The sequence below is a fragment of the Cucumis sativus genome, chromosome 5 (genome assembly GCF_000004075.3).
Source record: "Cucumis sativus cultivar 9930 chromosome 5, Cucumber_9930_V3, whole genome shotgun sequence".
NCBI classification, from domain to species: Eukaryota; Viridiplantae; Streptophyta; class Magnoliopsida; order Cucurbitales; family Cucurbitaceae; genus Cucumis; species Cucumis sativus.
The window spans coordinates 9,346,312-9,363,340 of record NC_026659.2 but is presented as its reverse complement, the minus strand read 5'-3'; the positions used below and the strand labels follow the sequence as shown (position 1 = coordinate 9,363,340).

The following is a 17,029-nucleotide window of genomic DNA, read 5'->3' as shown; positions in this document are numbered from 1 at the left end:
TAAGTAGATCAATAAAAGGTAGCGATCATGTAACTTAGATCTTGATCTTAAAGTCCTTCCTTAAGCTTCAAACTCTTCATAAATGATGAACTTTAAAGGCTCTTATAGTCTCTAAAGCGAGGGAATCTTCTTTGAGATTATCTCTCTCTTGCAAATAATGATGACAAGCGTCTTGTGCTTTGCAACGCAGTCTTACTTAGATGGATGATACTTGGTCTTCAATAGAGAAAGCCAGTTTCGCCTTATATATTAAATAAGGGGAGACCGTCCCCAAATGATCTTTGATAAAAATAGGAAAACTCCTACTAATCCATTTTATGAACAACGACGATGATTATCAGATATCTTGCAACATACTCATTTCAAGATTTTGGCTTACTAGCTCAACAACCCTCCTGTTCTCTATTTCAACATCTTGAGGCACAACATATTTTAGCTCTTCTCTTCATGATAAAAAATTGAAACCAAACCTCCCTGTTGATTTCATTTCTGAAGTCTTCATTGATATCATTTTCTTTTCACGGCGACCAAAAAATTATCTTAGCCTTTCAACGTTTGTTATTTTGTATACATTTTTCATTTTATTATAACTAATAATTTTCACTCTTTTATATGGTTGCATTATAAACAATAAAAAAATATTTTAGTATTTTAATATTTTATTGTTTTTATACTTCATTTTTCAACAATTTTAATATTTCAGATTAGAAAGAATGACGAAAAAAAAGTTTATTAAGAGTTAAGATAATGGACAAAAGAAATAAAATTATATTTAAAAGAAAACTACGAATTGAAAACCACAAAAGTTTTTTTTTTTGGTGTAGACACCCAAAACTTTACAATTAATTATATTTAAAAAAATCAAAATAGTTTAATTTTTTTTAACAAATTGAATCTCAAATTTCAGTACGACATAATCTATTTTACTTGACACTAGTTAGTTTTACAAAAAAAAATGTCAAGTATTGAGCATTTTAAAAAAAACCGTCAAGTATAGTTTCAAAAAAGTGGAATTTTTTGAAGTATTTTACATTAACTTTACTTGACGTTTTTTTCGCATCAAGTACAAGAGAGATTTGATTTGACGTTTTATTCGCGTTAAGTAGTATAACAAAATTTTACTTCACGCAAACAAAACGTTAAGCATAGTTTGACGAAAGCAAAATTTTCATGAAATTTTTTGAATTATTTTACGTTAGCTTTTATTTGACGTTTTTTTCCACGTCAAGTATAGTGTAGAATTTACTTGACGGTGTTTTAGTATCAAGTATAGCGAAACTTTTACTTGACATTTTTTCACGTCAAGTATAGTTAATATTTACTTGAATCAGAAACACCTTTTTATTTTGTCAAGCATAAAAATATAAAATATTTTTTATTTCCCTCTTTTCAATAATTAAAATTATTAAAATAAACTTATTGAAAATTTTCCTCCCTTCCCTTCTCGTTTCATCTCCCTCTTTCTCTCCACCAAACCTTCACGTAGTATTCTCCATCTCCATCTGCACCGGCCGTCGGGTCACATATATTTCTTGTCTTTTATTTACACTTAAGACCTAAATGTTTTGCTTATTGAAATTTTTTCTTTGATGGTTTATGTGATATATTGATGGTTCTTTGTAGGAAAAACATCCCTCATAGTTTTTCTTTTATAGAAATGGTTCCTTAGATTCTTGTCAACATGTTTATGTATGCTTCCTTGATAGTGACTTCTAGATTCTTCCTTTGTAGTTAGCTCAACATGAAGGGACTTCTTCAAAACAATTACTAGCTAAATTGGCAACTAAGTGGCTAAAAGCTGAGATTCTCGAGATACTTTTAGCCACTGTAGTTGTCAATCTAGCTGGAACAAAGGATTTGGATATTGATCTTCAAAACTAATTTCACTTCAGGTTTTTTTTGTTTATTTTTGTCATGAGATTATTGGTGTTCTATTTTTCAATGTTTGTTTGTTTTGTAGGTTTAATCATGATCTAAGGTCAGTTACCAATATTATACAAACTTCACATATATGGTTCATGTTTAACTGATCATAGGCGTGTAGGTTTCGAGAATTTTTTAGTGGTTTTATTTTCTAAAGAGAAATTAATGAACGAATATATAACAAAAATCCAACATAAAATGCATGCATGGATATTGATCATATAATAGGATAAACCAAACCCTAGCATTTTTTAGGTACAAACTTTTGAATTACATGCCATAACTTAATTTTGGAATTATGGTATAGCCAAATTTTGGGGTTGCGTGACACACCAATATTTGACATTTCTTTATGTTCATATAGTACCATAAAGTCAATCCCAAAATGACTCTTCCTCTCTTCGTTCTTCATTAATTCATGTCGCTTTTTTAGCATCTTTGAAAGCTTGAGTTCATACAACCTCTCTCACTTGGTTCTCATCAGCAAAAAAAAAAAAGTGAATATATTTAACAAAAGCAATGAATTTGGAAATTACTAAAAGTTAAATCGAGCTCAAAATATAAAAACTAAAAGTGCAACGTTCTGGAACTCCTAAGAATCAAATAGAAACTATATCTTCATTTGTTTTCATAAAGTACTAGAAATCGAGCGATAAGGAATATGAGACAACGTAAATTCGTTGGACTTAGAATCATAATACATATAGTTTTTGTTTCTTGAGATGATAATATTGCAAACGGACTCACTTGGCGCACCAGTGTATCTCAACCAGTTGGTTGACAAACATAGCATAATTCCTCACTAAAAAATTTAGTATGTGATAATTTTTTTGTAAAAAATTAAAATATACTTTTTTTATTTGGTTAAAAAAATTGGAGTTATAAGATTAGGTGCAACCTTAGTTGCCCAAAACAAAATATATCTATATATATATATATAATTGTATCGATACAACACACTTATTCAAATTAAGATTAACTTTTCGTTTATCAATTGTCAGGTGGACGAGAGTAAATCATTAAAATCTTCAGAAAGATAATTGGTGCCTTCGAAATATTTTCGAATTAACGAAATAAATTTTATTTGTGAGATTATTAACCATTAATCACTAATTCCACCGCAAACAGACACACTTAATCTACACTAAAACAAAAATTGTGACATAACATTCCATTCTCGCATAGCATAAAAAGAGAAACTGTGATGTTTTTTATTGCTCATAATCAACTACATTCAAAAGCATGAATCTACATTTACATCAAAACAAAAAATGTGTTTAAATATGAAATAATAGGCTTTTAAGCCAATGGTTTTATTATTCGTGTATGGTATGTTTATCTTGAAAAGTCAATCACAGTTCCTTTCTCCTCTCACCATACTTCATATTCCTTTTGTTAGCATCACTACTTCATGCAAGTTTGATAACATCCTTTATAACAACTCTCTGATTTTTCCAGGTCTGCCAAATTCATAAAGAAAAAAAATACAATTAAAGGAAGGACAATCACCCATCAAAACTAGATAAAATAATTAAAGTAAGCGACCAAATTTTAGTATATATATGAATACTGCTACTAAACTCCTAATGATTGTGAGTTTGATCCAAATAAAAACTTTGTATATGAATACTACTCTAATTGAATGTTACTCATGACTAGAATAACCTCTAATGACCTTTCATGCTCAATGCATGTAAGCAAACAATGTCTTCCCCAACGAATTATCCTCATTATGAAAATGTTTGCCAACACTACTATTAGTGCTTAAAATACAAAAGAAATATCAAAATTAACACCAATGGACCTAAAAGCTCTTTTTTTCTTTTTTCTTTTTTGATAAAAAAGAAAGGATAGTGTCAATCAGAGAGTCGAGCAGAATATCTCAACTAGAATGTGACATTCATAGATATAGTCAAAACAACTATGTGAAAGGGGCAATATTATAGAAGCTAATATAAGAAAAAAACCAGAGCAAAGATCTCTCAGAATAGCATTTAGATTGAGACATCAGAAACCAAAAAAAACTTAAAGGATTAAAATAAGTATATTAACTTTGTCCAACAATGTAAAAGAATAAAATAGGTACTCCAAGAGTACTAGAAATTAACTCACTCGGGTTTTGCAGGGTGGAAATTTGGCTGCAGAGAGAAGCGGCACAACCAAGGTTGCAAAATTGACGAGCAGCATCCTCAGGGTTGGCATTCGTAGCGGAATTTGTAATGGTTGATGTGGATCCTCCACCACATAAGCTAAGGATAATCAAGCAAATTACAAATGATTTCATTTTTTCTCAATTTCAATTTCTTCTTATGTTTTTTCTTCTTTTTCTTATGGTTCAAATTTATATATGTTAAGCGCTTGATTTTATAGAAAATAAGATTGAGTAAAATTAACTATAGAGAGAAAAATAAAATTAAGTACTCTTTATCAAAACCACAAATCGAATTGAGGATGAAACAGTATTCATGGCGATACTATCGAAAAACTAATGACTCACGATGACACACTGCCACGCTTCCCTTGATCACCTCACATTTTTTTTTGACTAATTTAACTTCCTCTTATGGCTTAAAATGCCTTTCACGTTAAAGCCCTACCAATGTGGAAGATCTCATTTGTAGTTTACAAAATTGCCATTACACAAATTATATCTTTGACATTTTCAACCGATTTTTTTAGTTGTAAATATAACAAATAGAAACACATACATATATAGACCTAGACCTAGTAATAGGAGTATACATTGTCATATTTACTTTTCATAATTTTACTATACGCTTAAATCAGTAAACCTGGAAGTGATCTCTATTGTAATTGTTTATTTATTTACTTTTCGATAGAACACATCCTTTACTTAATTTGCCGAGTTATTATTCGACACCAAGAGTTTTATTAGTATAAAACACATGGCTCAACTGACATCTGATATGTGTTAGCGATCATGACGTTTATGACTTGAATCACTGCACCTGCAACATATTCTCTCCAATTACTAATTTAATATCAAATCAATTAGTATAAAATGAGATAGTTGATGTCACAATTAGTATAAAAAGATATTATATTCGATCAAGGACTCGTGACCTTAAATAGGCTTTATATTTTGGATTAAGTTGAAAATCACCCACATTGAAAATATAATTTTGTTAAAGAAATCAACAATGAATTATCGAATTACAAAAAACGTGTGGAGAAATCGACGTACATATCTATTTGTGGTTTACTAACAGTGTCATAGCTACATCTACGAGATAGAGAAGACACATGTTTTGGAGAAAATCTTTTCTTAGTACAAATTAAATTGTGCCTCTATACTTTGTTGTTCGTAGCACCACATGTAACAAATTCAAGGCATTTTATCAATTTGTATATCTTTCAATTACTTTACTTTCACAATCCAATTGATGTATGGTAGAAAAAGCTAGCTCATGTAGTTATGATCTAATATGATGATTAAGTTAGAAATTAAGTATCTTAGCCCTTTCAACGTTTGTTATTTTATATACATTTTTCATTTTATTATAACTAATAATTTTCACTCTTTTATAAAAAACCTCCTCCTCCATAAAAATATAAAAATAAACTTATTAAAAGTTATTTTATTAAAATAAACTTATTGAAAATTTTCCTCCCTTCCCTTCTCGTTTTATCTCCCTCTTTCTCTCCACCAAACCTTCACATCGTTTTCTCCATCTCCATCGGCCGCGGCTCACAACTCTTCATCTCTCCACCGATTGTCGACATAATCCACGACTCTCCATCTCCACGACACTCTCTCCATTTTCGGATGGCCAACCACATAGACTCTAACCCACAACACTCCATCTCTACACCAGTTGCCAACCCACAACCAGGACTCTCTATCTCCACCGACCACCGACCACCCGACCGTCGACCTTCAACCCCCACAACTCTCCATCTTCGTGCAATTCTCGCCATTTTGGAGTTCTTTTGCTTGTTTACTTATTTGATCAATTAGTTATTTTGTTTTTCTCATTTTGAATTCACTACAAGAAATTTATGATTCAATGGCAAAGTTTTAGTGGCGCAAGTTATTTTTGTTAGTAAAAGTTCGTTTGTAAAGAAGCAAAAAAAAATGTCACAAAAAATTATTATTAGTGTCACATTTTTAATCCACGTCACTAAAAGAATTAGTAACACACATAAATAATGTAATTAAAATCTATATAGTTTTAGAAACAAACTTAAATGTTGCTGAAAAACTTCAAACTTTCACCCTTACTTTCAATTTCCCTAAACTTTTTTTAAAGAAATTGTTAAATATATATTCTCTTTGTATCTTCCCCTTTCTCTCCTCAAGAAAACTCTTCCCAAAACCCCTACCTTTTAAAAACTTTCTTTTATAAAAATACCTTTTCTTTTTTTAATTTCTCCCTCTTTTCCCCCTTCCCTAAAATTCCCCCCACTTTTCCAATCTCCCTTTCCCCCCACCCACCCCGATTTCATCTTAACCATGCCACTTAACCATGCCATTGTTGGGAATGATAAGATAATTCGCTTGGCAAATGGGTTTGTACAGCTTAATGATTTGAGCTTTAGTGACAATTCAAGTTGGACCAAAACTAAGAAGTTTAGATTGGGAGTGAAATTTGTGGATGACGAAATCAAAACTAAGTTTCCAAGAATTGAGGGAGCTATCTCCGAACCTTTTAGAGTGATGGATCAGCGTGGTGAAGGTATGCCTTTTTTTTTTCTCAAATGCAAAGTTCTTTTTAAGTGAAAATATCATTCTCTGGAGATCCCTTTTTGAGACTTATTTTATATTTTTATATATATCTTAGTCCTTCCAATGGCCGTATTTCATTCAGATTCCCTTTAGTCCTTATATTTTTAGATCAAAGTTGGTGAATATATTCAAACCTTTTTTTGTTTTCTGTTTATTATGATGCATAAGGGTACAAGAAACACCACCCTCCAAGTAGGGGAGATAAAATCTGGCGATTAGAAGGAATTGCCAAAAATGGTGCATATCTCCAACGCTTGTCCTCCAACGAAATAAAAAATGTGGATGATTTTTTGAAGACTTATAAACAAAAGGGTTCTACTTACCTGAAACAGGTATACGTATGACAAAAGATAATAATAATTCGAAGTTGTTAATTTCACATAACCATTTTATGCAGTTTTGTATATGCAGCTACTTGGTGAGAAAGTCTCTATCGGCGAACAGAAGAAGAAGAGAGGAAAAGGAGGGTGGGCGGCGGCTGGGTAGAAAAGAAAAGAAAACTGAAAGAAGGAGCAGAGGGGGGTTTGCGCGCGGGAGGAAGAAGGAAGGAAAAAAAAAATTCTTTTCTTTTCTTTTTTCTATTTACCTTTTCTCTTATTTAATATAATAACTAATAATAATAATAATAATAAATATATAGTATTATTATTATTATAACATTTCTAATCCCCTTTCTCCCTTAACTTCTTTTCTAAAAAAAAAAAATCTTCAAATTAAAATGCAATTTAATTTAAAAGTAAGATACCTTAGAGTTCGGGGTGTTATAATAATACTAAATTATTGGTCATTTTTTGTTGTGTAACTATTGGTTGGAGAGTTTATTTTGTTGATGAATATGTTTTATTGAAATGAATGTACGTAATGAAAAAAACAGAAAATGGAACATTTTGTATATTAAATATATTAATAAATGCTATACATGATGTTAAATATATGTCAAGTATACTATCGTACTTAAATCACATATACAATTTTACTTTGACGGATAAATAGCGTCAAGTATACTATCTTACTTGACGAGTAAATAGTATCAAGTATATTATCTTACTTGACATGTAAATAGTGTCAAGCATATGATCTTACTTGACATGTAAATAATATCAAGAATACGATCCTACTTGACGTGCAAAACTCGTCAAGTATAGGACTCTACTTGACACGTAAAAGGTGTCATGTATATAACCTCACTTGACACGTAAAAGGTGTCATGTATATAACCTCACTCGACACGTAAAAGGTGTCATGTATATAACCTCACTTGACACATAAAAGGTGTCATGTATATAACCTCACTTGACACATAATAAGCGTCAAGTGTGATAGATTACTTGACGTTAATACAATGTCAAGTAACTGTATACTTGACGATTTTCTAGTGTATAGTAATGTGACTATACTAACAGTCCATTACTTGACGCTTTTAAAAACGTCAAGTAAGCCAATTTTGGTAGTAGTGATTTCAAATTGAGAATATAAATTTTCAAATTGATAATAAATATAAACACTATGTGATCATGACGTGGTCGCGAGACTAACTTCAGAATTTGCAGTTTCAAGAAGTTATCTAAAGAGATACAAATTTAAGCTTTTACCTTAGTTTATTTACAATTTTCCCTAATTGTTTTCCATTTTCAAAATTCTATATATTTCTTGTCTTTTATTTACACTTAAGACCTAAATGTTTTGCTTATTGAATTTTTTTCTTTGATGGTTTTTGTGATATATTGATGGTTCTTTGTAGGAAAAACATCACCCTCATAGTTTTACTTTTATAGGAATGGTTCCTTAGATTCTTGTCAACATGTTTATGTATGCTTCCTTGATAGTGACTTCTAGATTCTTCCTTTGTAGTTAGCTCAACAGGAAGGGATTTCTTCAAAACAATTACTAGCTAGATGCAACTAGAGTGGCTAAAAGCTGAGATTCTCGAGATACTTTTAGCTACTGTAGTTGTCAATCTAGCTGGAACAAAGGATTTGGATATATATATTTTCAAAACTAATTTCACTTCAGGTTTTTTATTGTTTATTTGTCATGAGATTATTGGTGTTCTATTTTTCAATGTTTGTCTGTTTTGTAGGTTTAATCATGATCTAAGGTCAGTTGCCAATATTATACAAACTTAACATATTATGGTTCATATGTTTAACTGATCTTAAGCAAAATATTATTTTCTTTTTTCTTTATTTCTTGGTGACAGGTGTTTGCTATCATTTGTGATTGTGTATTCTACCATGGTGGTGACTCCTGAAGAATATCTTTCGTTTGACTCCATAGTAAGTAACTATAATTTTGCTGGCACATCATGCCAAATATTTTCATTCATGCATCCTATCTTCTTTATGATTTTTAGGTTGAATTATAACATTTGTATAACGTGAAACAATTTATCTTGTAGGAACTAGCTAAACATGAAAAAGTTTGGGGATATTGCATTCAGGGACAAGGATTATAAAAATGGTCATAATTGAGTACTACTCAAAGGTGCTTTCTACGCTCTTAACTTCATAGCTTTGATATATTGTTACAATATGGATAACATAACGACTAATTCTCAAAGTCGTTGAAATTCAGGATTTTGTTTTTTGTTCATGTCAATGCATGGTTAACATTATGACCATTTTTGAAACTGCATCTAATATCAATGATGTCAGTTCCTTCTGGTAACTTCAACCCAACTAGTATCACAATGTAAAATTGGGTTTTTTACCTCCCACTTGTTCTTCCTGTGAAATCATGCTCATAAAAGTTACTCATTTGTTTACTTTCTCAGGGGTATCGCTATAAAAAGAAGATTTTTCAGAAGGTAAGCACTTTGTTTGCCTTTGGGCCTGTATAATCGATGATGATGTTTTCGATTGTAGTATTGCCCATTAAAAGTCACATAGATAAAAGTCACGATTACAACTTAAAACATGGGTAGAGTTGTCAAATGAACTATAATCACTAGAAGAAAATTTGTCTACTATGACAGTTATATATCTCACAAAATGAATGGGAAAATAAAAAACTATCACAAAAGAAAATTTCACGTTTTGGCGGGAAAAGAATGATTTTTTGAAAAACACTTTTCGCGACAGTTATTTAATGTCATAGAATGTTACCATTAAAAAATTTATTATTTTATATTTAAAAAATTAAAATTACATATTTGTATTTTTAAAAAAAACAATTTCCCCTTCTAATTTTTCCCCAAAATTTTTCCCCAATTTTTCCTCCATCCGCGCTTCTCCCATTAACCCATTCCTTCCGTCCGCGTTTCTCCCCATTCCGCCATCTTAAGTCCGCCCACCACTGCCCCTCCTGCCCGTCCGTCAAATCTCCTCCTCCTCGCCACCACCACCCGTCGCCACCACCCCGTCTTCTCCAAACCTCTGCAATCAACCTGAAGCTTCAAATTGTGGACGTCGGTCGTCACCCCTTAGCCGGTAAGCTTCTCTTCCTTATCCCCTCTCTCTCTCTCTATGAAGTTCTTCTTTGTCTCCATGGGATTGTTTTGTGAGTTTCAGTTTTTCCCAATTTCAGTCATTAATCGTTGAATTTTCATTATATGACCTTAATTCGTTCTTGCAACTACATGAGATTATTTTGTGAGTTTGAGTTATGCCTAATTTCTGTTTTCTAATTGTTGATTTCTCTTTAATTTTAATTTCTGGCAGTGTACTGTGGTACAATCTAAAATTGGTCTAATTACTTGTACAATGTAAACCAAACTACTTATACAAACCTACCTAATAACTAACTAAAGACAAACTATTGTTATAATTAATTGTCAACTAATTCCCTTCATCATTCATCATGTCTGTAAAGGAAATTGTCCTTCAATTGAGTGTAAAACTTGAAATAACAAAGGTTCTAGCTAATTGGGGGGGAACCGAGAAGTTTCCTTCAAGATGGTTCCATCACTAAGGTGGTAATGAGACAACCTTTCAAATTAATGTAACAAATTCCATTAGTTTTCATCATGCCATTCGAGTGGTTCGTTTAATAGGACCAAAGTCTTTAAAACTGTCAAAGTCGACAAAATCCAATAGGGGAGGTCTGAATTGACTCAAGTCTTAGGAGAATGTTTCATGGTATTTGAGTGTTAATAGGTGGATTTGTTTCTCTAAATCTTAAGTATAATGTTTCTTTCTCAATGATTGTTTACGAGGAACATTTGATTGTGGGCATTTCTTTTCATAAGTATTTGCCAAGACATCATCCATACAGATACAAAAAAAATAATTAATGGGAAGCAAGAGCATGGAAATTCCTCCACAACCCTTGTCGGGGGAGGCCATGTACCTTAAGATGAAAGACATGATATTTTCATGTGGGAAGAAGTGTGGGAAGACCGTGCATAATGAAGGTGGCAATGACTATTGGAAAAGAATACCTGATTTTTTTCAACTACCATATTGGAAACACTTGCATGTTTGACACTGTTTAGACATAATGCATATTGAAAAATATGTATGCATGAACATAGTGGGCACCTTACTTGATATACCAGGAAAAAGTAAGGATGGGATGACTACTAGACTTGACTTGGTTGAAATGAAAATTAGACCAGAATTGGCACCAACGTTTACTGGTAATAGAACTTATATCCATGCGGCATGTTATACACTGTCAAAAGAAGAGAAGTATCGGTTTTGCAAGATTTTGTCAGAAATAAAGTTCCATAAGGTTATTCAGCAAATATTAGTAGTCGTGTCTCTTTGGATGACTTAAAACTAACCGACCTTAAGTCGCACGACTGTCATGTTTTAATGCAGCAACTGCTTCCAGTTGCAATACGTTCAGTCCTACCGAAGAATGTGAGGTACATTATTAGTAGATTGTGCTTCTTCTTCAATGCGATTTGTGCCAAAAGTTTTTCTGTCTCAGATCTTGATGCATTGCAAGAAGATATAGTTCTGACTTTATGCAATCTTGAGAAGTATTTCCCATCCTCGTTTTTTACAATCATGGTTCACCTTGTCGTTCATCTCGTTAGAGAAGTAAAGCTTTGTGGACCAGTATATTTGCGATGGATGTACCCATTTGAACGATGCATGAAAGTGTTGAAAATTTATGTTAGCAGTAGAGCTCGACCAGAAGGATGCATTGCAAAAGCAAGCATATGCGAGGAGGCAGTTGAATTCTGTTCAGATTTTCTTTCTGGATTAGATCCTATTGGATTGGGCCACTCATTTCAAGGGCAGAAATACAAAGCGATCGACCGTTATCAGCAGGAACATACGTTCGACCTGATGTCCAACAACTCAAGCAAGCACATCTTCATGTCTTACAGAACATTGGAGAAGTGCACCCATACGTTGAGTAAGCATTCGTATGATTATATACTGCCATTAATTTACCCTCAAGGGACCACTTTAATGTATGAAACTTTTCATATGCAACATTTCAATCAATTAAAGATGGAAAATCGCAGAAGAACCAAAAATGAACAGTGGCTACAAGTTGAACAATATTTAGAACGATCATTCAGTGCATGGTTTAGGGATCGGGTATGTACACAATCAAAAGTTTATTTTCGTTTAATCTAATTGTTCAATATTTAGAACGACTAATTGTTCTATTCAATAGGTGATGAGTGAACTACAAGAAGGAAAGGTTCTCTCGAACACCATACGTTGGCTTGCACATGGACCCCACCCTGCTTTAATGATGTACGACGAATACATAATTAATGGAACGTCTTACCACACAAAATCTCGTGATGACTACCGAACGGTGCAAAACAGTGGATTATGTTAGTCGCAACAACAATGCAAGTGTCAAGTGTGAAGGACAAAAACCCGGTCGTTTGTGACATGTCTTTCTATGGCACCATTCAAGAGATTTGGGAAGTCAACTACAATATGTTTAAGGTTGTTGTTTTCAATTGCAATTGGGTTGAAAATAATGTTGGTGTTCTGAAGGACAATCTGAACTACACACTGGTAAACCTTAGTCGAATTGCCATTCTTCAGATTCGTTCATTATTGCCACACATGGAAGACAAGTATTCTATGTCAAGATCCTGTTGATGCAAGATGGTTGGTCGAACATTCGGTTGGTCATTTATGCTTCTGCAAAAAATCTTGTTAGATGTATTCTAATGCTATTTAAAATATTTTTTGATTAAGAGTTAGGATTCCATACATGTGGATTATTGAAACTTGTATGGAGATGTACAAATATTATAAATTGTATTATAGTGTATATATATTAAAGTGTTGGCTATTCTTTTGTACATGGGTGTCAATATTATAAATTCAAAATTGTCATTCTCAGCTACATTATTGTCATTCAAATGGTTCGTGTAATGGTGGAGCGGCAAGGAGAACAGAAAAAAACTATAGTAAATGAGAAATGTGCAACATAAAATAAATGACGTAATAAATGAATTTGTGACAGTTATTACTTGTTGTAAATTGGAGAACGATGACAGTTATTTAACAAAATAAATTGTCACGATTGTCCTATATGTGACAGAAATAAAATGTCGTCAATAAATAAACAATGGCAATTTTTTTTTAAAAAGAACTGTCACGATTGCAAATATTTTACTACAAAAAAATGTCGTCAATAGCAAAACAATGACATTTAACGTTATCGAAAAACTGTCACGATTGCACAATCGTTGACTGGAAAAAAATGTTGTCAATAACTAAACAATGACATTTAAAAAAAAAAAAAAAAACTGTCACGAATAACATATTCATGACAATTAAAAAATGTCACAATAAATGAATTCGCGACATTTATTTAATCGTCGTTAATACACGAATGATGATAGGTTATTTGTTGTCATAAAATAAAATATGACAGTTATTTGAAGTCGTTGAATGTTGATTAACGACATTTATTTCATGTCATAAAATAACCTATTGCGACAGTTTTAAAAACTGTCGTCGAAGGACTTTCCATGACTCCCGCTTCTATGACTGAAAATAACTGTCGCGAAATTCGTTTATGACAGTAAATTACTGTCGTTTGATAGACCACTTTTGTACTAGTGAATAAATAATATCATCCAATAGGTGTCATATATTTTTTCTTCTTTTCCATTTTTCATTTGACTATACGCTAAGTATGGTTCTTTAGTAATATTATCTCATTTTCTATCTTATTTTTCAAGGTAAGTTCGCAACAAAAGGAAACAAGTAGTACATCAGGAATGCAGAAAACTGTAGAAACAAATAATATTTTCATAGATGAAGGATTACCGGTTGATTGTTTATGCTTGTATAAAATCATGTTATATGTATTATGATGATATTTACACTAGTTTTGATTAAGGGTTGTAATTTCATATTTGTAAATTGTTCAAACATGATTGGAAATGTATAAATATTACAAAGAAGTGTATTATAGCGTATATATATTAAAGTGTCGACCATTTGTTTCTATATGGGTGTTATGTATTATAACATTATTGTCATTCAAATGGTTCGTGTAATGGCAATGCGACAAGGAGAACAGGGAAAAGCGATAGTAGTTGAGAAATTTGCAACAGGAAAATAAATGTCATAATATATGAATTCGTTACACTCAATAATTGTCGTCAATATTAAATCAATGACATTTTTGTTATAAAAAAAAACTGTCACGATTGCCCTATATTTGACAGAAAAAAAATGTCGTCAATAGCAAAACAATGACATTTAATTTTCTAAAAAAAATATCACGATTGACATATATTTGACAGGAAAAATTGTCATAAAATACGAATTCGTGACCTTTTTAAACTATCATTGTCGCCACGTGCCCGAGACGACGCGGAGGGCCGACGTCTTCAAAAGAGCTAATTTTAAAATAAAATAGGAGTCGCCACCAATCTTTTTTACGGTGTGATTGGACACCGAAATAAAGTAAACAATTAAAAAAATGGTCTGCGAAAAAATTGAGTTGAGTCCGGGAGTCATTTGTGTGTGGGGAAGGCATTAGCACCCCACGACACTCATTTAGATAAACGGTGCCAAATTTCAAATTTTGAATTGAAAAATTTTTTAATTTATTTTTAAACCAATGTCTTATTTCACCCCTCATTACTCCAATATTTGAAGCAATGATCTCATAAAATAAATGGAATAATATTTCATTAATTAAGACTACTTATTGAGAAAAGTTTCTCACCTTAAGAAAATGAGAAATTAGTACAATTTTTCAAAGTCGATCATGGGCTAGTCTTCGAATAAAGATTTTTTAAAAATATTTATAAAATTTATTTTTTCTTGGAATCAAATCTCGAACTCTCAAAGATATTGATCCCTCACCTTAAGAATTCTAGGAAATTGGACTCCCAAATTTTCTAGATTCCATCATAGGAATTTTTTTTAGCGAAATAGAAGTGAGTTATTAAAAAGTTGATTCGGGAAAACTTATGAAATATATATTTATATGTTAAACTTTTTTTAAAAAAATTAAAAAGGATAGTTTTAAAGTAAAAATTTCTAAACGGTTAAAAAAGAAAATTTAAGAAATATTTCAAAATTAGATCAATAGGAAATAATGCACAATGGAATCAAATATATCACACGACGGATTAAGCAAGTAAGATAAGATTTGATTTTTTAAAAAAATATTAGGAATCGATCTTGGACTCCCAAAGAACCGATTCCCTCACCTGAAGAATTTGAAAATAACGGACTTCCAGATATTTCTAATTTCACCGTCAGATTTTTTTAGAATGATAAAATGTAAAGATAAATACGATATAAGAAGAAAAAAAATAATTGATATAAAATGTCATGGTAACATCGCAAAGTGCAAAAAGAAATTCATAAGTTTAAAACTACGTAAGAATAATTATTATGTATGCAATAAAAATAATTTAAAAGAAAAAAAAAGAAATAGCAACGATAGATAACGAAAATGAATAAATAAATAAATAAAAATAAAGAAGAAAGAAAGAAATGAAAGAAAGAAATAAATAAATAATGAAAAAGGAAAGAAGAAATAAAGAAACAAAATAAATAAAAGGAAGAAGAATTAGAAGAGAAAGAAAAAGATTATTTAAAAAAAAAGTGGTGGGGCCCCAAGTTGTCTTGCTGCCACCCATAATAATAATTATTATTATTATAACAAATAAATAATAATTATATAAATAAATCAGTACTAAAAATTTTAAATATATAGAAAGCTATAGTCATAATAATAAAGTAAAACAGAAGAAAAACAGAAGTTTTTAGAAGTTAAAAACAGTAATAAAGTTAAAAAGAAGAAAAACAGAAATTTTTATAAAAAAACATTAATAACAATAAAAATATATTAATAATAATAAATAAATGAAATTTTCGTTTTATATATATATATTTAAAGAGAATAAAATAAAGATAAAAAAAGTCTGTCTTTTTTTTTCTCTATTTTTTGGGAGAAGAAAAAGATTAAGATTTTTTTCTAAAAAAAATAATAACAATGAAAGTAAAAGAAACCAAGAATAAATAAATAAAAATATCCACCTTTTGCAAAAGTTTTTTTTTCTTTCAAATGGTAGAGATTTTCTAAAAAAATTTCTCTAACACTTTCTCGGTGACCTTTTGTAACAAAATTTTCTCCTCAAAAAACTTTTCTCTCTTCTCAAATGACAAAGGCCCCTATTTATAGATGGAGTGTACTACAAATTAAGAAAAACTAATAAGAATAAAATCAAATTTTGATATTATATTAATAAAACAAATTTTTATTTTTCTAAAATAAATTAAATGAGATATTTTGAATTTTGTGAAAAGTAAATTAATACATCAAATAAGTATTGAAATACGTTTATTTAAAATTGATTTTCATTTTTTCATAAAATGATTTAAATAAGTCAAAATTGATATTAGAATATTTTTTAAAACAAATTCATTTATTTTTTTTCCTAAAATAGTACAAATAAGGTAAATGTGATATTAAATACTTTATTTAAAATAAATTGATTTATTTTTATTTCTTAAAATAAAAAAATGAGATGTTATAAGATATTATGTTATTACCTTTTTTTTCAATAAATAAATAAATAAAAGTTTAGCAATTATTACTAATATTATTTTTAAAAAAAAATATTGGTGAGTAAAAATAGTGGCTTACAGTCTTCAATTTCGAAAAGATGACATTTATTTTTAAAAGAACTGTCAGGATTGACATATCCTTGACAATTCAAAAATGTCATAATAAACAAATTTGCGACATTTGTTTAATTGTCATTAATAGGCAAATGATGACAATTATTTATTGTCATAAAATAGTAATTAACGACATTTATTTTCTGTCATGAAAAAACTTATTGCGACAGTTTTTGAAAACTGTCATGTAAAGACTTTTCATGACTTTCCAATACTATGACTGTAAATAACTGTCACGGATTTTATTCGTGACAGAAAATAACTGTCGTCATATACCATT

General features: G+C 30.6%; 1 protein-coding gene and 1 long non-coding RNA gene across 2 annotated transcripts; one reads left to right on the top strand and one right to left on the bottom strand.

Annotated features, from left to right (window-relative positions):
* Positions 1-3,104: 3,104 nt before the first annotated feature.
* LOC116404076 lies at positions 3,105-4,262 on the bottom strand. Its single transcript, XR_004217016.1, has 2 exons — positions 4,036-4,262; positions 3,105-3,383 (listed from the first exon to the last, which is right to left on the bottom strand). It is a non-coding gene; the product is annotated as an uncharacterized LOC116404076 (long non-coding RNA).
* A 2,123-nt stretch (positions 4,263-6,385) lies between these two features.
* On the top strand, positions 6,386-7,457 carry LOC116404074 (calmodulin-binding protein 60 A-like). Its single transcript, XM_031886273.1, has 3 exons — positions 6,386-6,620; positions 6,839-7,002; positions 7,082-7,457. The coding sequence occupies exons 1-3, from the start codon at positions 6,398-6,400 to the stop codon at positions 7,154-7,156; spliced, it is 462 nt and encodes a 153-aa protein (XP_031742133.1). The 5' UTR covers positions 6,386-6,397; the 3' UTR covers positions 7,157-7,457.
* Positions 7,458-17,029: the final 9,572 nt, after the last annotated feature.